We start from the raw sequence: 27,416 nt of genomic DNA on the forward strand, positions 1-27,416 counted from the left end.
CTCTCCTTCCACTGTGGGCATTCCAGAGCAGAACTTGGTCGTCAGGCTTAGTGGTAAGCATCTTCACCACTGGGCCATCTTGTTGGTTCCCTGCCTTTCTTAATTAAAAGCTTGAGTTGTAGGACAGGACTGGGCTTCCTCCCTGCCTCAGGGCTTCCTGGCAGAGCTGCCATGTCCCCCCCCCCCCACCCCCTTGTATCCCCCCTCCCCCCTTCCAGCACCCCAACCTGTGAGGGCTGAAGGAATCAGTGGTGGGCGGGTCTAACATGGACCTGCGCTCATCCTCCTGGCTGCTGTTGGAGGTCAAAATCTCTCAAGGGGGTAAATGATGCAGAAGTGAATTCCGTCATCCTTAGTCATTAGGATCCAAAAATGTCAGGTTAGGAGGCCAACTTGTAGGTAGGGAAACTGAGGCTGAGAGGTGTGTGGACTATCAAGAACAAGGACTCTGGGAAGAGGAGTCTTGGGTTCGTTCGGATCAGGCTGTGCCAGGTACTGATGAGGCTGCATCTCTTCTTCTGGGGCCTCCATTTCCTCATGTGTAGAAAATGTGGCCAGTCACCTGCGCTGGCAGAGATAATGGCTGTGGAGGCTCGGAAGTGCTGAGTAGAGGTCCTTCCCTCTTCCCTGTGGCTGCTTCCCTCCAGGGCAGGGCAGGGGCCAGCATCCATTTCCCAGAGTCCCCCATTTGCACCAGTCAGAGGATGACATTTGGAGCCTATGACTGTCCCTCTGTGGTAGTGCAGTATCTGGGAAGAGCATTCCCTGAAGTAGTGAGGACCCAAGGACAGCTTCACCAGAGTTCTGGAGAAAGTCCCAGGCAGCCTCCATAACTGTGAGGAATGGGTAGAAAGCGGGGGAGGGCGGGAGCCAGGCAGTGATGGCACACGGGAGGCAGAGCACTTTAATCCCAGCACTCGGGAGGCAGAGCCAGGCGGATCTCTGTGAGTTCGAGGCCAGCCTGGGCTACCAAGTGAGTCCCAGGAAAGGCGCAAAGCTACACAGAGAAACCCTGTCTCAAAAAAAAAAAAAAAAAAAAGAAAAAAAGAAAAAAAAAAGTTGGGGGACTCCCCTCCAAGGATGCTGACACACTGTGCTAGGGACGTGATGAGTCTCACACCCGAGTCTGTATCTCCCTTGGGAAGTAGGATCCCTGCTGTCAAATCTACCCAGCTGGTACCAGTTTTTAAACTGCATTTTTATTATAGTACATGTATTCATTTATCTTGTGTGTATGGACATATGTGTGCTGTGGTGCATATATGGATTTGTGGGCGTCTGATCTCTCCTTCCACCATGTGGGTCCTGGGAATTGAACTCAGGTCATTAGGATTGGCACCAAGTACCTTTACCCACTGAGCCCAGTACCAACTTTCAGAAACAGCCCCAGGGTTGATTCAGGCTTTTAGATGTCAATGACTGGTGGACAGCTTCCTAGTCCATAAAAAAGAAGCTAACTCTGTGTCAAAGGGTACAGTCTGAGGTCATGGCAAGCGTGCAAGATGAGAAGGGAGGGGTAGTTCCAGGCTCCTGAGATCAGACCACCAAGGCTGGCACCTCAGCATTGAGGACTGGGGCTACAGAATCGCCTTGGCCTGTGTCCTGGGCCCAGGGGAGCATCATCTGGAGCACCTTCCGCCTCTGCTGGCAGAACCCAGGGCCTCTCCGCCTCTTTTCATCCTCCCTGACAGAAGAAGATAAAGCCAAGGAGTGGGGAGAGAGGAAGAGGCAGGTCTCTTCTCTCAGATAGTATCTCAGGCAGATAGCAGGGTGGAAATGGCATGTGCCAAGCATTCTGTTGAATCAGCTGCTGCCTGGCACTCACCTGCCTTAGCCCAGGAAGCTGTTCAGCTGACAGGGGCCCCCTGTGGCCTGCTGAGGCTGAGCCCCTGGACTTGTGGCAGGGTGTGTAGAACAGGGAAGGGGGGGGCTCACTTTCCTCTCCGTCAGCCAAGGGACAAAGGAAGCAGCCACTTAAAGAATGCACGATGATGTTTTTATTGATCAGCAAGACGGTGGCCAGGCACCCAGAACCTCAGACAGCCTGGGCGGCAACTCCAGAGGACCCCGCATGAGGTTCTGAAGACTCCCTCCCATGCTCACCAGGGCTCTGTGGTCTCCTCTTCAGAGGCCAGGCCCTGCCCCCAACCTTTCTCTCCCTCTTCCATTTTCTTCTCCTTCTCCATGGCTCAGCCTCAGCTGGGTCATGATCATAGAGGAGGGTGTTGGCGTCAGGAGCATACAAATGGGGATCCAATTCCATAGAATCTTCTAGAGGGGAGGAGCCAAACCCTCCCTGGCCATGTCCATCCTAACAGGTCCATGGAAGCCTTTGCTACTTGAATGTCCTATGATTACAAAGTGACAGCAGCTACCTCAAGTCTGGGATCGTACCAGAAACTACTGAAAAACGCAGACAGAAGCCAGGGGCTGGCAGCTCGGCGTGGCTCCTTGACCAGAGGAGGAAGGGAGCAGGCAGCTCCCTCTACCAGCCATGCCCTGCAGCCGGGTCGGCCTGCCTGCTTGCCTACACATGCCTCTCTGACCTCACCCAGTACCATTAGCCTGTAGGGCATCTGTCTGTCCTCCCGTGGGAGGGGGACACAGGCATGCCATGGGGTTTACTAGGGCAGTGCAAGTGTTATGCAGGGTCCCAGGCTGCTGGGGGAAGTGTGGGCTCCCCCCTCCCACTGCCTGCAGCAGGTCGGGGAGTAATTAGAGACTATTAGAGGAAATTAAGCCCCACCTCCAGATGTAACTTAATGGCCCGCTCACCCTCTCCTAACACCTTGGGCCCCACCCACTTCGTATCTGGAACAGCCAGCAGCCTTCAGATTCAGGGGCCCCACACGCCTAGCCAGGAGTCCTAGGCTTCTAGGTTCCCTGCTCCAAGATGGGCAACCTATTTGACTTCCTGTTTGGACCTTCCTGCTGCCCTTCCCTACCCCCCACCCCCGCTTGCAGACTTCTGAAGGCTTCCCTATGCCCCCCAGCATCTTCGAACCGGAAGCACCAGGTCTCATAATTAAAGGCTGTCCCAACAACTAACAAGCATCCTGAGGAGGAAGAGTGGATAGAGCAGCATATTAAAGGGGCTTTCGTGCCTGCTCGCTTTCCTATTTGAAAGAGGCTCCCGGCCACCCGGATTGCCTGTCTTTGCTTGCCTACATAGAGCCGAAGGGTGCTTGCAGGCCATGGCCTGAGGTCCCCTTAGGAAAAAGGATGCCCCAAATATTCCTTTTCATCTTACACAACCCAGGAATCATATGGAACCATTGTGCTTTCTCACCCCAGGGTCCAGGCATGGTGGGCATTTCTGAAACAGCCCCAAAGTCATTTTTTCTCCGGCTCCAGAGAAATGTCCAAAGACAAGGGAACAATCTCAAAATGGGGTGTGCCTGTGGAGGCCATGCCTTTAACAGGCTCAGCTGCCAACCTTGACCCTCTGGGAGCTGTGGCTGGGAACGGGAGAGGAAGAGTTACAATAGTCTCCCTGGGCAAGACAGACTGCTCCAGAGACGAAGAAGTGTGGTGTCCCCCTGGAGTCCAGCTGACAGAAGTAGCCAGCCTGCTTTCAGGCCCCAGCAGGATGGAGGCTGGTCCATGTCCTTCACCCTTGCCCTGGCACTCCCATTAAAAGGGCAGCAAGGGTGGTGGCCGGGCAGGCTCAGGGCACTGAGTTCCACCACCGAAAGGTGAAAGGTTTCCTCCGCACGTTAGTGCCACAGTGAATCTCCCCCAGCAGCTGGTGGTAAGACAGGAAGTCGTCGATGAAGACACAGCGTAAGCCCAGCGGCTCCAGCAGGGAGCGGACCTTCTCCTCCAGGCAGCAGCGGCCATTGATGAGGGGACCGAAGGGCTTAGGGATGCCCAGGTACTTGCCGAGGACTACCATGTTGACCTGCCAGAGACAGGAAGAGCCCCATTGGCGGTGAATGTACCAAACCCTCTGCTCCTTCTCCAAATGGGTCAGGAACTAGCGTCTGAGATAGGGGGTGGGGTATGAGCCCATTATAATTCGGGAATCATAAACAGGAAGATGATGACTTTGAGGCCAGCCTGGGCTCCATAACTAAAACCTATCTCAACATTTAAAAAAAGGCAGGGTGGGGGAGGGGTGCTGGGAATGTAGCTCAGGGGGAGAGTGGTTCCTTAGTGGATAGCAGGTACTGGTTAACTCCCTACCGATAGATGGCTGATGGCAGTCACCCCTCCCTCCCATGCTTTCTTCCATCTCCCAGACAATTGTCACGTTGTTACAAGTTTGTTACAGCCAGAGATTAAATACGCAGATCTAGGACAGTGGTAATGCCTTTGCTGTTCACAACAGGCTTTAGTCCTCAGCAATTACTGAGAACGTGTGGACTCCAGATACCCCTTCACGGCCCCCTCTGAGGCTGTGGTTCAGACAGGTTGAGTGACATTACCGAGGTCACAAAGCCTTGTTGCCCACTGATGGGCTGGAATGTGCCTGCTGGGGAGGTGAGGAATGCTGGGGGGTCAAAGGGCAGAGAGAGGAATAAGAAGCTATGGTTATTGCCATGGCCAGGTCTCTGCTCCTGGAGTCAAGAGTCACAGCCCAAGGCCATGGGGTTTAACCTCAGCCACTCTCCACCTGCCATGGGAACCAGAGCCCAGGGTCCAGATGCCAGCAGCCATTAGCCACATACCGCTGTGCAGGTTAAAAATCACTTCCTGTCCCTGGTTGTTTCTACAGGCCACATGTGGCACACCATGTCATCCCAATGGCTCTGAGGATGCTGCGTTCCACTGCAGAGCGCCAGGGTGCTCACCCCAGCAGGGAAAGCTCTAACAGGAGGCAGAGGCCCAGCTTCAAACAGTGCTGCTCAGTGAGGAAGGATTTACCTGCCTGGTATTGGTTGTTATAGGAGGCCAGAGAAACCATTAAACACCCCGCTATGCCCAGCAGCAGCAGCAGGCTCAGGTGGAAAACTCCTTCTTTGGGGAACAGTGCCCTGCCAGCTTGGAGGCTAGACCTCGGGGGACAGCCAGGAACTAGGCACCCCTTCGCTCCAGCTTTCACACCCCTTCCCCTAACTCAGTACTACTCTGGTCTTGTCCCAGGAGAAGTACCCAAGCTACAGAAAAGGAGGGTCACTTCCTGCTCCAGAGCTCACCTCTCACTGAGGCCCTCACCCTATATCCTTTCCTGGCAGGAAATGGGCTTATGGGCCAGCTGATTTGAGAGCATCACTCAGGCCCCTCCCCAGGGAGGGCTCTAGGCCTCATCTGCATGTCAGCTGCCTAATGGCCACTCTTTGTTCTGCCTGCCAGGAAGGCCTTTTACAAAGAAGCCCCTTGGGGGAGCTTCAAGTGAAGGCTAATGTGGGAACGGGGCAAGCGAGCCTCCAGACAGAAAATGAAAGCCCCTTGGGGTGGGCTGACCTCTCCACTGTGGGTGTCCAGCAACCCTTCCTGCAGTTGCCCACCAGGTGCCAAAGGCACCAACTCACTGTGGCCATCAGATAAGCCCCAGGGCATGCACCTGCCCCGTCTAGGAGCTGCTGACCAAGCTGTGCCCTCACCATGCAGCCTCCGTATCCGCCTGTCCTCCCACCACCAGGGGCTCTCACCATGTCGGGGAAGAAGGCTTCAGCATAGGCTCCCTTCAGGAAGAAGAGCTGTGGGATGTCCACGATGTCGCTCTCGGATAGGCCCAGCTCCCGCTTCAGTAGCTCCCGGTTCCAGTCGATACATTTCTGGGGAGAAGGGAAGCCGTGCCCCCGGACAGGAGAATCTGGATGCACTGTGCTTGAGTGCAGCCCTGAGCACCTGTGGGCGCCTCGGAGCCTCTCAATGGCTTTGTGCAAAAGGATTCACAGCTGTCTGAAGTGGGGGAAACTGAGGCTCGGGGCAGCTTGCCCAACTGCACAGAGCTAGGAATAGTTGAGGTTTGGTTCCAAAGGATCCTGTCACTTGACTACAACTTTTAAAAGTTATTTTTATTTTATGTATATGGATGTTTTGCCTGCATGTATGCCTGTGTGCTAAGTGCATGCCTGGCGTCAGTGGAGGCCAAAAGAGGGCATCAGATCACCTGGAACTGGAGTAACAGACGGTTGTGAGCTGTTGTGTGGGTGCTGGGAATTGAACCTGGGTCCTCTGGAAGAGCAGTCAGTGCTCTTAAACGCTGAGTCCTCTCTTTAGCCCTTGATTACATTTTTAATTGTGGGGTGTGTGTGTGTGTGTGTGTGTGTGTGTGTGTGTGTGTGTGTGTGTGTAACACAGGCATGTGTGGAGGTCAGTCAATAATTCTTTCCTTTCACTATGAATTCCAGGGTCGAACTCAGCTCCCCAGGCAGCAGGAGCCTCTACCCTGCTGAACGACTTTGATGACCCCGTCACTTTAACAGACTGTCCCAACCACTGCGTGGCTAAGACGTCTGCCCCACCCCAGCCGTCTAGGTAAAGTCCCTGGTTTGGTGGGGGAAGGGCAGGGGGCCAAGAGACCAGCTCCAAGGCCTGCAGAGCAGGGCTGGAAGAAAAAGCTGCAGCACAGCCAGACTTAGGACCTTTTTATTCATCCGGTGGGTTGACCTTATGAATATCAGTTGTCACTGCTGTGTATTTACGGCTCTTAGCATTCCGCCTCCCTTTTCTGAGCCCAGCACCACACACGTGGCGGGCACTGTCTTTGGTGAGCCCTCTCCCTTCCCAGAACTGTCCCACCTGCTCTCTGCTCAGGGTCCCTAAGGACTCCATGTCACTGCATCTCCCATCCCATTCCCAGGGCGAGGCCTTGGATTCACTTCCGTGGAAGGGGACTGCACCCCCAGAACCAGGCAACCCCAGGTCCCTGCCATGGCCTAAGGGCGGCCAGCCTGTCCCCCCAGTCTGCCAGCCCCTGAGGGTAAAACTCATCCCCACAACCTCAGAAACCTACAGGACAAACCGAGGCTGGGCCATGTCCCCCCCTCTGGACCCAGCCACTGTCCTGCCCTCACCTGCACGTGCATGCTGTCCCTCCTGAGGTGTCTGTCGGCTAGCATGTCGTTGATGCTTCTCTTTGCCTTATGCTTGAGGCCTGTTCAGGGACAGACAGACTGTGTGAGTTCAGGGACAGACAGACAGTGTGAGTTCAGGGACAGACAGACTGTGTGAGTTCAGGGACAGACTGCATGAGCAGACAGACAGACTGTGAGTTCAGACAACAGACTGTGGATCAGGACAGACGTGCATGAGTTCAGGACAGACAGACGTGAGTCAGGACAGACTGTGCATGAGTTCAGGGACAGACAACATGTAGCAAAGACAGTCTTGAGTTCAGGGACACAGACAGACAGTGTGAGTTCAGGGACAGACAGACTGTGTGAGTTCAGGGACAGACAGACTTGTGAGTTCAGGGACAGACAGACTGTGTGAGTTCAGGGACAGACAGTGCATGAGTTCAGGGACAGACAGACTGTGAGTTCAGGGACACAGACAGACTGTGAGTTCAGGGACAGACAGACTGTGTGAGTTCAGGGACAGACAGATGGTGTGAGCCACATCACCACCCAAGTATCTGGGATGACTCCCTGGCTCCTTACTTTCTCTCCTCGCCCCGGGGCAGCAGTCGGAACATCCCCAGGGATGGTGATGACAGAATCCCCGTGAGGTGACAGAGGGTGACACTCACCATCAAACTGTGCGGCCTCCCCATAGCCCTCCTCCTTCTTCTCCTGGAACAGCTCGAGACAGGCACTGGGGCTGGCCAGGAGCAGCCGGAAGCCCTGCCACAGAGGGGAGCAAAGGGCCCAAAGCATGGCTCCGTTAGACGCCAGAGACCCTCAAGGACTGAGTTCAGGAGCCAGGTGTGCACTGGGCTCCTTTCTCCCCCTCCCTGGCCACCCCACCCTCCACCCAAGTGGGTCCCAACTGCAGACCCTTCCCCCACCTGTCCCCCTACCTGCTCACTTTGCCCTACCAGGGAACTGGATTCCTGCCTTCCACATAACCCAGGTGTGTCCTGCTGCAGCTGCTCACTGCCTCCATCGGGGCCCTCACCACGCTGGACCAGAATCTCTGGCCACTAGGAAGCCCCTCCCCCAGATGGTTTTTCTCCCTGAGGCTGAGGGTCACTTTCTTCCTGGCCCTCTCCACAAGATAGTGGGACTCTGTGGTCCACATCGTGATTAAAATCCTTCCCAGCTACCCCTAGGCTGTATGGACCTGAGAGAGTGCAGAACCCTCCTGAGCCGCAGTTTCCTTACCTGTAAAATGGAGGCAAGCATGGGCTTGTTGGAGGGTTACCTGGCTAACAGTGGGTGTGAGTCTGGCACATAGTAGGGGCCCGAGTCATTTTCTCAGCTCTTACCAGGTGTCATTCCTGACTTGGAGTGTTCTGGGTCTGAAAAGGCCAGCAGGAAGCACGCAGTCTCCTGGCCTGAGGCTTTTTTACTCCTCCAGGAAGCCCTCCCTGATTAACACAGCCTAAGCCTGGGGCATGCTGACCGCATAGGACTGAGTTGGTTGCCCACACCCCGAGCCATTCCATCAGGCCAGGTGGGGGCAGAGGGGTCTCAGTTGGAAAGCTGTGGGATGGTGAAGCCGGAGACACACCTTTTGGTCAGAGGTGGGCACAAAGCTCAGAAACTCATCTATGTGGCCCACAGAAAGCCAGTCGGAGTAGAGTTCTATGGGAGCCTGCACCTGCTGGGCCTGCAGGAAGTCACGTACCACCCTGGCCATGCGCCGCCCACTGGACCTGGTGGGGAGAGAGGCTTGGTCAGTCACCTTATGCACCCTCCCCTGCCCACCCAGTGCATCTCCTGTGCCCTCACAACACTCTGAGTGCGTCCTCTTTATCAGAGGGGAAACTGAGGCTCAGTGAGCTAAGGTGACGTAGCCTGGGTCATGCTGCTGAGAAAGGTCAGGGCCAGACTCCACTGCTTAACAGGCCCAGAGATTTGAAAGCCAAGCTGAAGCCACTGGGGATAGAGTGGGAGAGGATGTCCCAGAAGGAGAGACGCAGACACATAGGTCAGGGGACAGATGGGCATGGGCATGACAGATGCAGGCCGAGATCAGGGGTCAGGTTTGGCAAGGGGGCGGAGCTTGTTTGAATGAGGCCTCGTGAGTCCAGCCAATTACTCCATGTTGAAGAGAGGTTGCATCTTACTCGTGCCAGAGTGCCTCGGGGATTTAGGGTCCCCACTCCCCAACACCCAGAAGTTCCTGAGATGAAATCTAGCATTTCCTAAGCACCCCTTACCCGGGGAGAATACAGCAGGATGTGTCCTCCACTACCTCCCATACAGCTGAGGATGACTTCGAACCCTGGTCCTCCTGCTTCTGCCTCCCAAGTACTGAGATCACAAGTGCAAGACCTGAATGGTTTATACAGTGCTGCGGGTTGAACCTAGGCTCATGCGCGTCACCAACTGGGCTACATCCCCAGGCCCTGGTCTCAGCTTGGGCTTCTCAGTCTCTGGGCTTGGGATCACTAAGGTCTGGCCCTGACCTTTCTCGGCTGTGTGGCCCAGGCTGTCTTCTCGGCTCTCTCTAAGCCTTAGTCTACCTTCTGGGAAAAAGAACCCACTCAGAAGGTTATTTTGTATAAAAAGATCCTGTTCCCAACCAACCATCCAGCTTAAGACCACACCACCCACAAGCTCTCAGACCTGCTTCCAGTGTGGAGACTGCCCTGAGCAAGGAGTGATGTCAACCCTTCTCTGGCCAGTGGAAGCCTTTCTCTCTGGGTGGCCAGTGACCTGTCCTTTTCCTTGATCCCTTATTATCTATCCAGAGGAGGATTTGAAAAGTCACACTCTGTACCTCTTCTGGTTGAAACCTTGGGGTCACTCCCATCTTACCTCCAGAAACTGCACATCCCCCACTGACCTCCTCTGGACCTCCCCATGGCCTACAGTCCACCTAACCTCCACCCTGGCCCTGACCCTCTCCTCTCCACTCATTCTGATCTCTTCTTGTCCCTTGAATTTATCAGACACAATCCTGCCCCAGGACCTTTGCACCTCCTCTGCCTTCCCGCGGGAGTCACAGTCCTCTCCCCATGGTCCCATGGCTCCCCTTTTCCCTCTTCTGGGTGTAACTCAAACCTTGACTTCTTTCTCTGAGGTTTTGACAAACGGCAGCCATGGCCCAACCCCCTTCATAGCTTCATTTTCCCCCATGGCACTGGTTATCTAGCTGGACCCATCTGGGTCTCACCCCCTGCTGGGATGCACACTCTACCAGGGCAGGGTAAGGCTGAGCTGTTCTCTGCTGTTCTCACACAATATCTGATTCAGAAACACTCGTGAGTAACGCAAACGCTTTGGAGCAGCTGTGCAACAAATAGGACCCAGAGGTTCCAGAGGCAGGTCGGTTAGTACAGTGCTTGCCTGCCATGCATGAGGTCCTGAGTTCAATCCCTGGTACTGCATAAACGGGGTGTGGTGGCACACACCAGTCATTATGGCCCCTGGGAGGCGGAGGCAGGAGGAGCCTTGGCTGTATTTTGAGTTTGAATTCAGCCAGGAAAAAAAGAAGTCCATAATTTATAGAAACTGGAGCCTGCCACAAACAAGCTTGACAAAGACTCAAGTGAGGCTCCTGGCTGGAATTGTGGCATGTTCTTCCGCCTGTTAGTTTAATGTAGCACTGGCCGTTTGGAAGGGCATCTTTAAAACAATGAGATGGGGAGAAAGCACACACTTCAGAAAATGCAGCGTGAAGCCCCTCCTTGGGACTCGCTCCCACTCTCTTTTCTGGAGGTTGGGCAAGGAAAAGGTGGTCCCAGCCCCAGGAGAGGGCAGATTGTCTCCATACCATCACCAAAACTACCACCAGGGGGCAGAATTGTTCAATGATTGGAGCGAACCCAAGGTAGCCTTGAAAGACCTGGTTTGTTGGGTACCTACTGTGCGCTTGGCTTAGGCTCTTACACTTAGTGCCTCTTTTAGTCCTTAAGATCATCCTGAGCTGGGCGGTGGTGGCGCACACCTTTAATCCCAGCCCCCGGGAGGCAGAGGCAGGCGAATCTCTGAGTTGGAGGCCAGCCTGATCTACAGAGCGAGTTCCAGGAAGGCCAGAGCTGCACAGAGCAGCCTTGTCTCAGAAACCAACCAACCAACCTAAAAAGATCATCTTGGGATGCATACTACCAATATTAGCAATATTACCATCTGGGGGGTCACATTGCCTCCTCCCTCATCTTGTGCCTCATGAGCTTCTCCTTCCTCCCTCAGCTTCAGCCCCTGCCCACTGACCTCCTCCCAGCCTTCCAAAGCCTCGGGCATGCTCCTGCCTCAGGGCCTTTACAAATGCTCTTGTCTTTCCTCGAAACATTCTCCTTCTGAACACTTAGGCTTGTGACTCTCTTCCTTCAGGACATCATCTCACTGTCAGATTCTTGCCCAGACTGAGGGGACAGGTGCGCCATGCATGGAGTCCTCTACCAGGGCCATGTCTGATGACACAGCAGCCCCATGAGGCTGGGGCTGGCACTGTCCCCATTTTGTAGACATGAATGCTGTGGCTCTGAAAAATTACTGGGATTTATTTTGTTTTACTGACAGGGTCTCACTGCATAACCCCAGTTAGCCTGGAACTGGCTATGTAGACCAGGCTAGGCTGGAACTCACAGAGATCTGCCTGCCTTTGCTCCCGAGGGCTGGGATTAAAGGTGTGCGCCACCTGCTGGGATTTTGAAGGCTGCCTGCTCTGTTCACCTCAGAGAACAGATGTCAGAGAGGACACAGGACAGCAGCAGCCCAACTTGCCAAATTCTACACTGGGATCCAGAGAGGACACCTGGACAGCATCATTAATCCTGTGTGACTCTAGATGGGTGGCTGTCTCTCTCTGGGCACCAAGGTCTCATCTTCCACTAAGGGCCCCATTCCTGGGTTTTAGCAGCCCAAAGGCTGATGTACAGCTCCTCCGTGGGCCACAGCCAATGGGTACCTGGAGACCCTGCCTTCCTTACAGGTCCTTGAGATGAACCTAGAGACTTCAGAAGGGGGTCTCTGCCGCTTGTGTGTGGAAAATGTCCTGGTTTGGGACAGACCTGCCTCTTCTGCCCCCACCCCAACCCTCTGTGTATGTGTGTTGTTGTGTGTTGTGTGTGTGCTGTGTGTGTGTGTGTGTTGTGTATGCTCTGTATGTTGTGTAGTGCTTTGTTTGTTGTTGTGCTTGTATGTGTTGTGTGTGTGCTGTGTGTGTGTGTGTTGTGTGTGTGCTCTGTGTGTGTGTGTGTGCTCTTGTGTATGTGTTGTGTGTTTTTGTGTTTGTTGTTTTTTGTGTTTTGTGTTGTGTGTTCTGTATGTGTCGTGTGCTGTGTGTGTTTGTGTGTGCTCTGTATGTGTGTGTATGTTGTGTTTGTTTTGTGTGTCTGTATGTGTGTGCGTGTTCTGTGTTGTGTGTGTGTGTGTGTGTGTGCTCTGTGTGTGTGTGTGTGTGTGTTGTGTTTTGTGTGTGCTGTGTGTGTGTGTGTGTGTATGTGTGTGTGTGTGTGTGTGTGTTTTTGTTTTGTGTTGTGTTATGTTGTTTGTGTATGTGTGTGTTGACATCAAGTGTCCTCCTCTAGTGCCCTCCACTTTAGTTTTGGGGACAGGATCTCTCACTAAACTTGTGACTGCTTCAGGAGGGCTGGCTATCCAGCGAGCCTCGGGGATCCTCTTGTCTCTGCCCCCCCTCCGCCCCCCCCCCCATGCTGGAGTTACAAACTCGTGGGCTATGCCCGGCTTTTTACCCCAGTGCTGAGGATCCAGACTCAGGCTTTGCGATTAGGAAGCTTGCACCTTACCCACTAAGCTATCTAGTCAGCCCCGAGGGAGAGGCTTTTGGTTGGTTTATTTTTCAAAATAGGGTTTCTCTGTGTAGCCCTGAGTGTCCTGAACTCACTCTGTAGACCAGGCTGGTCTTGAACTCTCTTGCCTCCTGAGTCTGAGTACTACAATTAAAGGCCTGCGCCACCAATGCATTTAATCCTAGAGGAGCGTTTCTCTTGAGGGGGTGGTCGGGGGGTGGGCAGTTTGAGACAGGGTTTCTCTGTGCAGCCCTGGCTGTCCTGGACTCACTGTGTAGACCAGGCTGGTCTCAAGCTCACAGAGATCGGTCTGCTTCTGTCTCCCAAGTGCTGGGATTAAAGGTGTGCACTGCTTGGCGGGAGAGGGCTTTTTATCAAGCCTATTTTACAGTTGAAGAAAACAAGGCATGAATAGAAAAGAAATTATTTATTTAAAATGTAACACCATTGCTCACCCTGTTTCCCTAGAATTTCGTTTTCTGTTTTTTTTTTTTTTTTTTTTTTTTTTTTTTTTTTGCTCAGTCTTCCTGCCCTTTTAGTTTGTTGGTTTTGTTTTATTTGTTTGGTTTTTCGTTTTGGAGAAAGAGCCTCACTCTGTAGTCAAAGCTGGCCTCGAACTCATGATCCTCCTGCCTCAGCCTCCTGGAGTTATTGGGTTGTACCACCATGTTTAGCACCCACAGTACTTTCACCCATGCCTGGCACATGACCCTCATTTAAATGAACAAATCGAGCACCAACTGGATTTGCCAGACACCGTGGTGAACACTGCCTGAGTGGCACAGCCCACATCAATGGGCATCGGATCCTGAGACCCACAGCCTGTGCCCTGGGGACCTCCAGATCTGAAGCCAGCTGCAGGGTACTATGTGAGGTGGGTGGCCAGCTGGGCCTCTGTTCATCACCTGGCCAGCCCCAGCCAGTGCAGCAGGTCCGGGCACCCAACTCAGTGCCTCACTTGGTACCAGCAAAACCCACCTCGTCTGATTCAGCAGCCCCAGGTTGTGTGGCCAGCTGGGACTCAGAGGACAATTTGGGCACACCTAGACTCCACACCAAGCTCCACAAATGGAAGGGGCTCCAGGTTTGTGACAGAGTGAAACCCCAGTGGGCTTCAAGGGGCACACCCTCGTCCGGCTCCCTGGGGGCAGGAGGGACTCACTGACTGATGAGTCAGCATCTGTACCGTAACTGAGTCCTAAACATCTTGTTCTTTGCACCCAGCTTGGCTGACTTCAGACAGGGTCTCATTAGCCCAGGATGGCCTTGAGCTCTCCATATAGCTGAGGATGACCTTGAACTTCTGATCCTCCTGCTTCCACTCAACCAAGTGCTGGGATCACAACTATGATCCACCACTCTTGGCTTACCTACGCCAAGCTAGAGATCAAACCCAGGGAGGGACCCATGCTTGGTAGGCAAGTCCCTATCAATCAAGCTCATTCCCAGCCTCTGACAGGCTGGTTTAATGTGGTGATTATCTTTATCAGACTCTGGACCACTAATTTGACCCTGAGACCTTACGATCTCTGTGACTATTAGTCCATGAGCTCTGGAGCACGCCTCCCAGACTGGACTCCGTGACAGTCATTCCCCATGGGCTCTGGAAAGCACCTTCCAGTCCAGAGTCTGGGACAGTCATGGGCTCTGGTGAGCACCTCCCAGTCTGGAGAGCCACATGGAGGAGGTGATTGCATCCTCCTGCACCCGCCACCCTCCCAGACCACTTACTTGGGGAAGCTGCCACCGATGAGGATTCTGCCGAGTGGGTACTCTTTGCTGCCCACCCTCACCGGTGGGCTCACATCTAGGTTGCCGAAGGAATCCAGGCCAGAGGCGCCTGCGAACTGGATCTCCCGGGTCACATATCCGAAGTCAGGACCCTAGAGAGGCATCATCAGCGCATGCATGGGCAGGAAGATGTGTGTGTGGTGAGGGGGGGTTCATGCTGAGAGGAGAGGAGGACATTGGACACCTGCTTCCATCCACACCTCACAAGCCCCTTTCTCTATACACTGAGCAGGTCGTGATCAAGTCAGTGCCCAGAGGAGAGCAGAGAGTCTCCAGGCCCTTGATCAAGCAGCATATGTCTGAAGGACTTGTGGATGGACAGACGTGGAAAAGAGACCGTGGGTAGGAAAAGGAGGAAGAATGGAACACGTCAGGGCTGGGCAGATGGCTCAGGAGGTTAAGAAAGCACTTGTTACGCAAGTTTGAGGACCCAGCACCCACATAAAAGCCAGGTGTGGGAGTAAACACTTGCAGTTCCAGCACTGGGAGGCAGAGTAGACAGAGGTGGAATCCTGGGATTCACTAATTAGCTAGCCAAGCCTAATTGGCAAGTCCTAGTCAATAGGAGACACTATCTAAAAAAAAAAAAAAATGAGGTGGACAACTTTTGAGGCATGACCTCTGGTCTCCGCACGTATGCGCACACGCAAATACCCCACACATTAAAACTTGTGAGCTGCTGGGGAGACAGAGGGTTCAGGACTCCTGACATACCAGTCAGGAGGAGAAGGTATTCAGCAGCCTCAGCCTGCATAGTAAGCCAAGAGGAAAGGAGCACCATGAACCCAAAGGGAGCAGAGGCCGAGGGGTCACAGAGCCAAGAGCCAGGGCACTCCAGTCTCCACCCCCTACCCCCACCCCCCTTGCATAATATTCCTTTACACTGTGTGAAGATGTGGCACTGTGATTAGTTTAATAAAGAGCTAAATGGTCACTAGCTGGGCAGGAAGAGGTTAGGCGGGATTTCTGGGGATAAAGAAGACTTAGAGCAGAAAAAGGTGGAGCTGTCAACCAGACACAGGGGAATCAGGGCGTGCAGGAGGAGAGGTAACAGCCAGGAGCCACGTGGCAGCGCGTAGATGAATAGAAATGGGTTCATTTAAGTTATAAGAGCTAGTGGGACAGGCCTAAGCTAAGGCCCAGCTTCCATAATAAGTTTCCATGTAGTTATTTGGGAGCTGAATGGTAGAACTGAGAAAGACTTGTTGCATCCCATCCCTACTCCCCGTCCAGGTATGCTAGATACTGGTTTGAGACACCCTATTCCCAAACACCCTTCTGGGTCCACACTGTCCCAGCAGGAAGGGACTTGGAGCCCACAAACCCACAGAAATGGGGCCACCTCGGGAGAAGGTGCAGCCAGCTGTCAGGTACGGGGGCCTTGCAGGTCCCAGCTGGGGTTTGTGCATGGGTGGCCCATGGGCTTCCTGCCTAGGGCAAGTTGTTTAACCCCCCCCCCCAGGCCTCAGTTTCCTTGGTAGTGAGAAGGAATCTTTATAAATAACAATTATTAATAATAGGGCAGAGTGTCTTGTGGACTGAACATGGGAAGCCATAAAAAACTAGGGGCAGTGTCCAGAACTCAGTGGTGCCAGTAGCTGCTGCCACCGTCCTGTGCATAGGGAGTACCACGGTCCCTGGCATACTTTAAAGGTACACTGCCCCTCAAAGGCAGTCTGGTCTCCAAGGCCACCGTTTCTGTTGATTCCCCATTGAGAATGACCCCTGGCCACTGAGAATGACCCCTGGCCACTGAGAATGACCCCTGGCCACTGAGAATGACCCCTGGCTACTGAGAATGACCCCTGGCCACTGAGAATGACCCCTGACCACTGAGAATGACCCTGGCCACTGAGAATAACCCTTGGCCATTTAGAATGACCCCTGAAACCTGACTATTGAGAATGATCCCTGCCACTGAAATACTGCATAGAATGACCCCTGACCACTGAGAATGACCCCTGGCCACTGAGAATGACCTCTGACCACTGAGAATGACCTCTGACCAAGAACCTTGCTGTTCTGTCTTTCCCAGGATGGAGGAGGTGTAATGGGAGTGGGTGTCTATTTGCATGTGATTTGCATATCATTTGCATTCTTAGCTGGAACCTTCCACCCACTCTCCAGGTTGCTGTCACCACCCCCACCAGTCTCTGGACCCTAAAAGACCAGATGAGGCTCTACCAGAGCTCCCGGGAGAGGAGCCACCAAAGTCCCTCCCTCTACCCCCTCCCCACCCCCATGTACTTGGCCACACACCAGGATCTTCTTAAGGGCGAAATCCCTCAGGCCTCTGTTTCGAGGGGAGTCAAAGACCACAGGGAAGGATTTGTGAGGGGCGTCAATGTAGCCAAACTCCATCTCATCCTGTGTGAAGAAGAAAGATCTACAGCAGGCCTCCGCAGGAGGTTTCAGTAAAGATGACCCCAGACAATGACATCTCCCAAGACCTGAGGAGAACATGGGGGAGGCCTCCAGGGCTCCATCCGGAAGACCCAGCCCAGAGTCAGGAGGAGACAGGAGAGATTGCTCCTGTTGAAGGGTGGCCCTCAGTCCTGGGCCAGGCTGCTCTCACTTGGGCCAGGCAGGCAGATAGATGTGATTGGGCTCCTGTACTCCCAGTCACCCACCATCCACCCAGTTCTTTGGCTCGGCCTTGCACCCACCTGGATCCAGCGATCATTGTTATTCTCCACCCGGGGACAGACCACCAGTTTGCAGTCGGCTTTCAGGGCCAGGTGGGCCATGGCATCCAGGAACTTGTCATTGCGGCCATGGACGTCTGTCACACTGCAAGGACAGAGACTGCAGCTGGGACCAGATTCCAGCTGTGCCAGGCCCTGGGTGCCTGGGTGCTGAGCTTCAGATCCATGCCTACCCTGGAGAGGCTGGAGATGGGGGTTGGGGATGGGGTAGGGGTCACGTCCCTAGATCACATCATATGACCAGTGCATGAGCAGGGCAAGGCCAGGCTGTGGAGCCCAGAGGCACGGTGCCTGAACCAGCCCAGGCAGTCCAGGGTAGCTATGGAGGTGACCTGGGGCTGATGCCACTGACAGAGACGGCAGTAAGTGGGCTAGCCCTGTCTTCTTGGAGCAGAGACTGAAGGTGAGGTCTCTGACAGACAGGAGGCTGGGACACTCCTGGCTCCAGGTGGACAGATAACCCCGAGTGGCCACATCCTCTAGCTATGAATTTGCCTCTGGCTCAGCAGGACTTGTCCTCTGCCCCTACCTGTGGTATCTCAAGGATTGACCAGCAGAGGCCACTAGATACCAGGGCATAGCCGAAGGACCAGGACACCCTGAATGGGCAAGACTCACAATGGGGCCTGTGGCTGGGTCCTAGGTCCTCAGAAGATGCAGAAGTGGCCTCAGGAGAGTGAGGCCAGGTCCCTGTAGTCCCTGGCACACATGCAGGCCTCAGCCCCACCAGCCTGATTTTGTTTTGTTTTGAAACAGGGTCTCACGTAGCAGAGGCTGGATGTGAACTGCCAGTCTTCTCCTTCAGCCTCCCAGATGAGGGATTACAGGCTCGTACCACCACACCTGACCCCACTACCCAGACTGAATTCAAGGTGTCTAACAGGGAGGGAGCCCGCAGACTTAGCGCTGGTGCTGGTGAGCGTGGCAGGATCTCTACTGTGGTCCTGTGGCAGCCAGGGCTGTGACGCCATCCCCGGAATGAAGGCTGGCCAGCATTATTGCTTACTCTTCTGCTTTTGGCAAGGTGGAGCTGGGGGGCGGCTCACCTGCACACATACAGCTCCAGAGGTGGCTGGGTGTTGGGGGTCATGATCCAGGGGGCCACGCGGAAGCTCACGCTGTCTGTGAACAGTGACACCTCAAGGAGGCCCTGGGGGAGAGGAGAGCTCAGTGGCTTTGTGGGCTCCAGACTGTCCTCTGACCCCACACCCCGCCCTTGGCACAGCCCTCATCTAGTGTTTACCTCGGTGCCTACCAGGCTGACGCTGAGAGAGACCAACCCTGAGAAATCGGTGTCAGGGAAGACAAGTCCCTCCACATAGAACTGGATATGGCTCTCCCCGGGAAGCCGCTCCACCTCATAGTCCTGATGATAGGGTCCTAGCACCTGCTTGTAGTCGGAGAGGGAGGTCCCACCTAAGGAGAACAGGGTTAGGCCAATGTGGAGACAGGGTCGGGGCTGGTAGGACAGGAAGACAGGAAATGTGTGGCTGGAGTCTGGGTCTGAGCCACCTCTGGGAAGCATTCCTTGAGTTCCCTTCCAGCTCTACAATGCACAAGCTTTGTGACCTTGGCTCAGTGACTCAACCTCTTTGAACCTCAGGTGAACTGTATAGCAGATAACTAGAGAAAAGCATCACCCAGAAGGTGATGATGACTCAAATGTCTGTCCATAGAGTTTATAAACAAATGATGCCAAATAAAGGATATCCACAGATGGCTGTGACCCGCCCCCAGAGAGCAATGAAGTGATTGTGCGGGCCACACAATGGATGAATCTCATTTGTGGTGACAGAAGAAGGGAGTGGCTTCTGATGTGGTTGGATTTTTATTTGGGGTAACTAAATATATCACCACTGAACTGCACCCCAGGCCCCTAAAGCTGCAGATTCTGATTAGAAAAATCTAGTGATTCAATCTGGCCCTGGGCCCCAGCCTCTAAGGTCCCTTGCCCCTCTTTGCCTGCTTGGGTCAGGGGCCCAAGGCTACCAGACAGCAAGAGATCGGTGCTAAAGAGGAGCCAACAAGTCATGTGGGGTCAGGGAGGGGCCTTGGTGGCCAAGAAGCCAATGGTTTCATCCCCTGGGCCGTGTGACGGTGACTCCGTGTGTCTGGACTTCAGCCTCTCCATCTGTGCGATGGGACCAGCAGTTGGCCCCATCCTTGGTTGTCATTCTGTTCCCCAATGGCGCAGTCACACAAGTCACGACGAGTTACAAAAAGGTGACAGTGGCAGAGAGTGACGGAAGGAAGAAGGGGATGAGACGGGCCACGGCCACTCACCTCGGGCACAGAAGACCCTCAGCCTTCTGGAATCAGGCAAAGATGCCTTCAAGACCAGCTTGTGGCTTTCAAAGAGCTCATCAGGGCCACCGCAGCTCAGGACCATTGGGGACATGTCCTGCAGGTCTGAGAGAGTGATTTCTGAGACAAACGTATCCCCCCAAGACTGCTGTGGATTATTATTATTATTATTATTATTATTATTATTATTATTATTATTATTATTTGGTTTTTTTGAGACAGGGTTTCTCTGTGTAATAGTCCTGGCTGGCCTTGAACTCACAGAGATCAGTCTGCCTCTGCCTCCCAAGTGCTGGATTAAAGGCGTGCACCTCCACCGCCCGGCAGAATATTATTTTAATTAGGCAAAGCTGTGTTACACTTGTTTATGCTACTGAGTTTCTTTAACTGTGTAAGGTGTGCTACATTTGTTTATGCTGTATTTGTTTAACATGTAAGGATGTGTGTTTAATTATGTAAAGATGTGCTGCATTTGCTTCACCTGCCCACCTAAGGCATCTGATTGGTCTAATAAAAAGCTGAATGGCCAATAGCTAGGCAGGAGAGGGATAGACAGGCCTGGCAGGCAGAGAGAATAAGGAGGAGGAGAAAGCTAGAGAGAAGAAGAAGGAGAGAATGAAGGAGAAAAAAGAGGGACATGCCTGCAGCCAGAAGCCAGCCAGATGTGAGAAGCAGCAAAAGTAAGACGTACAGAAGGAAAGAAAAGTAAAAAGCCCCGAGGCAAAACGTAGATATAGAGAAACAAGTTAAGTTATAAGAGCTAGCAAGAAACGAGCCTAAGCTAAGGCTGAGCATTCAAAACAAATAAGAAGTCTCTGTGTCATGACTTGGGAACTGTTTGGTGGCCCAAAAGAAAGCCTGGGACACAAGACCCCTCTCTCTTTCCCTCCCCACCTCCCATGCCTGAGGTCACTCACCCTCCAGTGATCTCAAATGTCTGTCATGCAGGTCTTCCCTGGACCCACGGGCGTCTCTGTCACAGTTTACCAGCAGGATGGCCCCAGAGCCCCCGGAGCCCCAGCGCCAGGTTTCCTGTGGCACACAGGAAGGTTTGGGTTAGTCAAGCCTAGGGGTTCTGGGACTAGACATGGCCTGGGTTGGCTCAGTGGTTAGCTCAGAAACTTTCATATTCTGGGTTCGCTTAAAGTTTTCAAGAGGGACTGTGGACATGGGGAGCAGAACTCTTTAGTGAAGCTCAGACCCAGGGACAGCCATCCTTGTGCAGTGAGCAACCTGTGTGACCGTATGTAGTGGCTCTGCCCAGCACTCACAGTGGAGGAGCAGGGTGACATCACCACATACAGAGATGGCCACGTTTTGGCACTGCCTAAGACAGATCTCACCTTGATCTCCATGAAGAAGACTCCCCGATTCCAGCATTCTCCTGAGCCTAACGTTCACCAGGGTCTTGCAGGCCCTCCCAGGCTGAGGACCAAGCTGCCTGACTCTGGGGTCACTATGTCCCCAATAACCTATACGTTTTCTCCATTTGACAAAAAAAAGTAAAGAGAAGCTCTGGGAGGGAGCCTTGGGCTGCACAGTTAATCTTCAAACCCAGGTCTCTGAGATGGCACAGGTCCACTGCTTGCCTCCATGGCACTCATAGCACTCTTGCCCTCCCCTCTGAGTAGATGCCATCCTGTGCCAGGCCCACGCCATGGTTTTCATTGTAGCCCCAGCCTGCAACCCCCTGGAGCAACCTTGTGCAGTGAATAACCTATGCAGCCATTCAGAAGTCCTGCCCCACCTTGCCCACAAAGCCTTGAGATCCAGCCTGCCTCTCTGGGTCTCTCCCTGCAAGCTGTAACTCCTGCCCCTATGTGAGCTGCATGCTCCCCATGGGACAGCTTCATTCTCCTTCATTCTTTGTGGCCTAGCTGTAGCTGAATACCATAGCCCCCTCTACCGGAAATAACAACCTTTCGTGAAGCCCTAGCCATGTTGAGAGGTCCAGACACAACCTCCTGAGTAGAAACTGCAGTGAGCAGACTAAGACAGACCAGAGAGGGTGTTTTCCCAACAGTCACACAGCATTTGGCCACACTTCCATAAATGGCACCAATCCTGGACTGGAATTGGTGGCTCTTCTGTTGCCGAGATCACCCAGGTCTGCCCGTCAGCTCCACACTCTTGGGGTACCTAGTGTCTCACCTTGTCACCCGAGCCTTTCTTCACCTTGCCTGTGCGGCCTGTGTCGACATCGAGGGACACATCTGCAAAAGGCAGACAGGTCACCTGCCTCTGTACCTGTGATGGCAGGCCCAGCCGTCTTGGCTCCCACCCCAGCTGATGAGGACCCAGAAGCCTAGCTCAAGAGACTCAACATCTGGGAGCCCCTGTGCTGGCCCTGGGGCTCTGGCTAGGGTGACCCTGGCGGCTCTGGTGTTGGAGGGACACAAGTTGCTGGCTTGGCCATGTGTGTTGGGTGACTATGTCTCGGTGGCCCTGGATTTCTATGCCATATGCAGGGGGCCCTTAACAGTAGCCACTGGGGCCCCATGGCCAGGGTCTGTTGTCCTCAGAGGAGGCTGCCATGGGCTCTGGGTGAAAGAAGCACGTGGCTCTTTGTGGTTCTAGGTTGGGTCTCAGGGATCCAGAGACATGTGGGACTCCCATGAGGAAGCCACTGTGACTCAAGCTGGTAGCAGGAATGTTTCTAGATCCTATTGGCCCTAAGCATGGCTGGGTCTCAACTCCTGTGGTCCTGGAGATGTTTGGTGTTCCCAGGAAGCAGAAGGAGAGAGGTGGCTGGCTGAGGCCTCCCCTCCAAGTCTCCTCGACCTTCAGTCACCTTCACCATATTCCAATAGCTACCATGTCCACAGCCAGGCAAAAGCAGGACTCACCAACACTTGTGAGGTAGAGCACGCTGTGACCCAGGGCACCAGCTTCCTGCGACCCGAAGTATGACACCTTCACCTGGGGAAGGAAGTCAGTCCTAAGAGAAGGCAGAGGACATGTGGGCCACACCTACAGCCCTGTTTTGAGGCAGAGGCAAAGCTCGTTGGCAATTATGACCTGGGGTGCTGTTCCAGGGCGCCAAGCAATTTGAGGAGAAACAAGGGCTACAAAGAGAGATATGGTGATTCCAAGACCTTCTGGGATATGAGAGGGACAGACAGACAGGGGCCACTGTCGCTACTGGCCTAGGCAACTTGACCTCCTTTGGGATCGTTCATTCCCTGTACTGAGGGAATGACCACCCTGGTCCATGACCACAGTGAGTGTCAGGGCTTTTGCCACAGTCCAGACTCCCATCCCCTCCCCCACTTGACCCACGTGACAGGATTCCTTCCAGGGCAGGTTGCCACAGACCCTGTCATGAACAGAGCTACACACAGGTCCTAGCTGGTCTCCTGGAGAAGGCACTGGGCCAGGAGTTGAGGGAACATTGGGTATGAGAGACACTGGACCAGCAGGAAAGGGTCAGCCAGAGGTGGCTGGCTGGGTACATGTGGAGGCTTGAGTGGCCGTGCTGAGGCCCTGTGTGAGAGAAACATGTGAGTGCAACCATGGGATCCTGCCCAGGGAGCACAGAGGTTTGTGGACAACTGGAGGGTGTAACAGAGCTGTGTGAATCTGAGGGGTGACCAGGTTGTTCCTGAGTGCTGTGTGATGTTGGGGTACATGAGGTGGGCTGTGGGCCTGGGTCTCTGTGTGGATCTGAGGGGTGACTGGGGTATTCCCATGTGCCGTATGATGTTGGGGAACATGAGGTGAATGAAATGTGGATCTGGGTCTCTGTGTGGATCTCGGTGGTGATCAGGGAGTTCCCATATGCTGTGTGATATTGGGGTGCATGAGGTGGGCTGTGGGTCTGGGTCTCTGTGTGGATCTTGGGGGTGACCGGTTGTGCTGTGTAGTGTTGGGGTGTGTGAAGTTTGGGTCTCTGTGGAGATGTGTCCAAGATGACTCAGGATGGGATATAAGCCAGCCCGAGGGATACTTACCTTGAGGTCATTTAAGTTTTTACTGACTGTGTCCGCCGCCACCACCACATCCACGTTGGCATCCAGGGGCCAGTGGGCCCGGCTTGCGGGCTCCGCCACCCGTGCGGGATCATAGACCATGTAGATCTTCACCTCAGAGCTCCCAGACACCCCAAAGGTGTTGGCACCCTTGGGCACATCGCTAAGGAAAGGTGGGGAGAGAGAGAGAGACTGAGGGGCTCAGACAGTGGCCATGTGAGGCAGAGGCTGGAATGTCACTGTTTAGGAGGAGGTACCCCTTACCGGTGGGGTGGGGCCCCTGCCTCCAAGTCTCTCTGCTCTAACCACATGGCCCTCCCTGCTGGCTCATGAAGACACCAAGCTTTCCTGGCTCAGGACCTTCATATAACTGAATGCACTCCCCCAACATCCACAAGGCTCATACCCTCAGACTTTAGGGCTTTGCTTTAATGTCTCCTTTTCAACTACCCTCTTGAGATGGTTAGGGTTAATTGACAGCATCTGGAACTATCTGGGGGTCTGGGCCTTAGAACCTGCCTATGAGGGATTGTCTTGATTGTATTAATCGATGTAAATGGGGTGGTAAGATGGTCAGTAGGTAAGGGGCTTGCCGCCAAGCCTGATAATCTGAGTTCGGTCCCCCAGGCCCTAATGGCAGAATGAAAGAACCAACTCTCTCTGACCTCCGCTTGTGTACATGCACACACATAGATTTTTTAAAACATAATTTGTTAATTGGTGTGAGGATACCCATTTTAATTATGGGTGGGGCCATTCCCTGGGCCGAAGATCCCAGACTGTACGAGGACAGAGAGAGGGCCAAGTAGAAGTACGGCTTCTCTCATGGCTCCCTTCCGACTCTGGACAGCTGCTTCTGGCTCTGGCTGCCTTGACTCCCCACTGTGATGGGCTGCACCCTGAACCCTGGACCAGAATAAGCCCCTGCTCCTTTATCTGTTTCATTGTGTTATTTTACCACAGCAACGGGAAGAGAGACTAAGCACCTGCCTCATCCCTCTAGCTAAGGCTGCATCATCCTTCTGCATACCTGTCCTTTCCTGCTTTATCAACTGTGCACGTCACTGTCCTGCTGTCCTGATAGCTTAGTTCTGGAGGGCAGCCAGTTTGCCTAGCTTGCTGCTGGATCCTCAGAGAGTGTAGGGACACTCAACAATCACGTGGAAAGGAAAAAATGGATTCCCACTTTCTGTCAACCTCAGGGTTCCCTCCAGCCCATCTGCACCGGAGTATGGCAACAGTACCCACTGACATGGACCCCACCATACAGCAGCTTCTCCCTGTCCACCTGATGCCTGGTACCCAACTGAAGCTCCAGAGCTCTTGGCTCTGGAGAGACAGGGAACCATCAATCTGCTGAGCCCCTTAGCTGCTGGACCACCTGCTTGGGATCCTTCTGTAGCCATAGGCAAGGGTCCTGGGGAGATGTATTGTCCTTCGACTGATGGATATAAGCTGCCTACCTCTGTGTCAGGCTCTAGCCTGGTCTCAGGCCTCACAGAGTCCTCCTCTGAGGAGCTGCTGCCCTGAGGAGACATCAGAAGAGGGGGCCACACATGCATGGCTCTCTCCCCTGCCTATTAGTGCTCTGACCACTCATGACCACTTATAGAGATCCCCTGACTGCATAGACAAGGTGGGAGGTCTTTTCTCACATCCTCCTGCCTCTACCCTTCCCTGGGCCCCTGAGAATCCATCCAAGCACAGCTCCGAAAAAAGTCCTTCCCCAGCCCCCTTCATAGGCACCCTGTCCCCGCCAAGTAACTGTCTTCATTGACAATAGTGATAACGGCTGTTGCCACATGAGAGCACATTCACTGTTCAATAGCCAAGCAAGGGGCCTTATGTCCTGTGTGGTCATGTAATTAGCGCACAGCGTGATCGCGCAATCTATGTGCATGCACTGCGTAGCTATGTGAGCACATATGCGCATGTGCAGGGGCAATCCATAAAAAGCGGGTCACAGACTCCTCCCTCCTTTATCTTCCCCCTTCTCCTCCTTCCTCCCTCTCCGCACATGTCTCTCCAACAGGCCTGAGCACACCCTCTCCTGCCCCTCCCTTTCCTAATAAACTCTCATAGTGGGTTTTGTTGTGCCTCGTCATGACTTTTCCTAGCAGGGTAAACAGTGCCGCATAAAACCAACAATGGCCACAGTTCCTTCAGTCACACCCTGTGGCCCACCACAGCCCCACTCTACTGAAGAGGCAGAAGCAGAGGGGAGAGGTCCCTGGAGTACCACAGGCCTCCCCTCAGAGCATCCTTCACTCTGCGCTCCTGTTGCCATGGAAACCTCACACATCCCACTCCTTCCACTTCTTCCAGGTGCCGTGACCATTTCGATTTAGTGTCCCATTGAACACCAGGGACCGACTTGCCCCACAGTGGCCATGCCCTCCTAAAGCCTTATCCCCATGGCTACCGCCATTCTGCCCACATGACTTGAGACTCCAGCTGTTCCTTGCTCCTCACTGTCCCAGACTGGCCTTGAACTCACCATATAACCAAGGATGACCTTGAATTCCTGATCCTCCCGCCCTTGAAGTTAATTGTTCAGATGTCAGCATGTGCAAGGCCCCCTCCCTCCTGCTGGCTGTCACTCTGCCCCTGCCCCTGGAGGGTACCAGCTCCCAGCTCCCAGAATGCTGTGGTCCCCAGATTTTATTGTCCCCAGCTCCTGACATCTCCTTGGCCCCACCCCATGCTTCCAATGCAGCTGCCTCCGTCTGGCCTCAGGCTTCTCTCTGGGGTAGGCCCCACACACTGTCATTACTAAGGACCAAATGGCTGTGAACTGCCCTGTCAGCACCCATGGGACCACATCTGAATCTCAACCCTCCCACACCAGGGCTCAACCCCCTGGGCCTTCTGCACCTGACCCTCTTAGCTTTCCCTCTGTCAGCTGCCTGGCTTAGTTCCAGCAGCTGCCAAGGCCAGCTCGCCACTCAGTTTCTGAGCTGTGCTAGACACAGTGGACTGTCTGGGTCTGTGGCTACTGACCTTGAATATGACCTTTGACACTGCCTGACTGCTGAGCGTCCTCTCTCTCTCTGGAAACTACTGCCACCTTCCCCTTCTCCCCCAGGGCAGGTCACCTGCACATCACCTGTACCCTATCACACCTGTCTCTTAGCCGCACCCAAGCCTGTCCTGACTTGGACCAGGGGTGTCCTCTACACCCCACCTTCCCTTCTCCCTCATACCCAACTCGTGGGCACTGCAAATGTCACCATTTGACCATCACGGCTCCCGGCACTGTCACCAGGCTGTTGGTGCCCTCTCTAAGACAGCTCCTGGCCCCTACTCCCATGGTTCCTGGGACACATCTCCACCTAGGCCTCAGCCTTCCTCCCCTACCCGGGACACCAGAGTTACTCCATCCCTGGACCCAGCACTTTCCCCCTCTTGCTGGGAACTTGTCCCCAGCTGGCTGCAAGCTCCCGGGCTCTGCTTTCTCTGCCTCCACCCAGCCTCACTAACACATCCTTTGCTGCCCCATCCCAGCAGCAAAAGTTTAACAGCTTTCTGGGGGCACATATATGTGAACACTGTAACACCTATTAACATAAACAAGGTATCTCCTATGATTGTAACACTGTATATTACTCCTCATCGGCGAGTGCCTAGTAAAGTCCACAGAACCCATTTCTCCTCACTGTAGCGGGCTGTGGCAGCAACCATGCCACAATTGGACAAGGCAGTGGTGTCTGTCCCAGACTGATCATTATCTCACCAATAATGCTGTTGTCATTGAATCTGATGGGCAACTTGACGGTGGTCTGAGGTAGGTGTGTGTGTGTGTGTGTGTGTGTGTGTGTGTGTGTGTGTGTGTACCCAGTGTCTCCCCTTGGGTCAGCAACTTTACAAAGTCAATGTAGGAAGATGTGGTGGTTT

General features: G+C 53.9%; 1 protein-coding gene across 2 annotated transcripts in view; it reads right to left on the reverse strand.

Annotated features, from left to right (window-relative positions):
- Nucleotides 1–1,974: 1,974 nt before the first annotated feature.
- Nucleotides 1,975–27,416, reverse strand: part of Padi1 (peptidyl arginine deiminase 1) — a 35,358-nt gene continuing 9,916 nt past the window's right edge. The window contains exons 1-16 of one of the 2 annotated variants that reach the window (XM_037203146.1): nucleotides 26,020–26,143; nucleotides 23,505–23,685; nucleotides 22,401–22,473; nucleotides 21,706–21,767; nucleotides 20,472–20,586; nucleotides 19,534–19,659; nucleotides 18,494–18,666; nucleotides 18,297–18,400; nucleotides 17,212–17,335; nucleotides 16,805–16,912; nucleotides 14,486–14,637; nucleotides 8,563–8,707; nucleotides 7,640–7,733; nucleotides 6,966–7,045; nucleotides 5,595–5,720; nucleotides 1,975–3,901 (exon numbers count right to left, since the gene is read on the reverse strand). In XM_037203146.1, the coding sequence (XP_037059041.1) occupies nucleotides 3,668–3,901; nucleotides 5,595–5,720; nucleotides 6,966–7,045; nucleotides 7,640–7,733; nucleotides 8,563–8,707; nucleotides 14,486–14,637; nucleotides 16,805–16,912; nucleotides 17,212–17,335; nucleotides 18,297–18,400; nucleotides 18,494–18,666; nucleotides 19,534–19,659; nucleotides 20,472–20,586; nucleotides 21,706–21,767; nucleotides 22,401–22,473; nucleotides 23,505–23,624 (1,836 nt within the window). In that variant the 5' untranslated portion in view covers nucleotides 23,625–23,685; nucleotides 26,020–26,143 and the 3' untranslated portion in view covers nucleotides 1,975–3,667. Of the gene's footprint in view, nucleotides 3,902–5,594; nucleotides 5,721–6,965; nucleotides 7,046–7,639; nucleotides 7,734–8,562; nucleotides 8,708–14,485; nucleotides 14,638–16,804; nucleotides 16,913–17,211; nucleotides 17,336–18,296; nucleotides 18,401–18,493; nucleotides 18,667–19,533; nucleotides 19,660–20,471; nucleotides 20,587–21,705; nucleotides 21,768–22,400; nucleotides 22,474–23,504; nucleotides 23,686–26,019; nucleotides 26,144–27,416 lie in introns of those variants that run through there. The other variant, XM_028880651.2, reaches the window with a different exon arrangement.

The sequence above is a fragment of the Peromyscus leucopus genome, chromosome 2, assembly GCF_004664715.2.
Source record: "Peromyscus leucopus breed LL Stock chromosome 2, UCI_PerLeu_2.1, whole genome shotgun sequence".
In the NCBI taxonomy this organism is placed as follows: Eukaryota; Metazoa; Chordata; class Mammalia; order Rodentia; family Cricetidae; genus Peromyscus; species Peromyscus leucopus.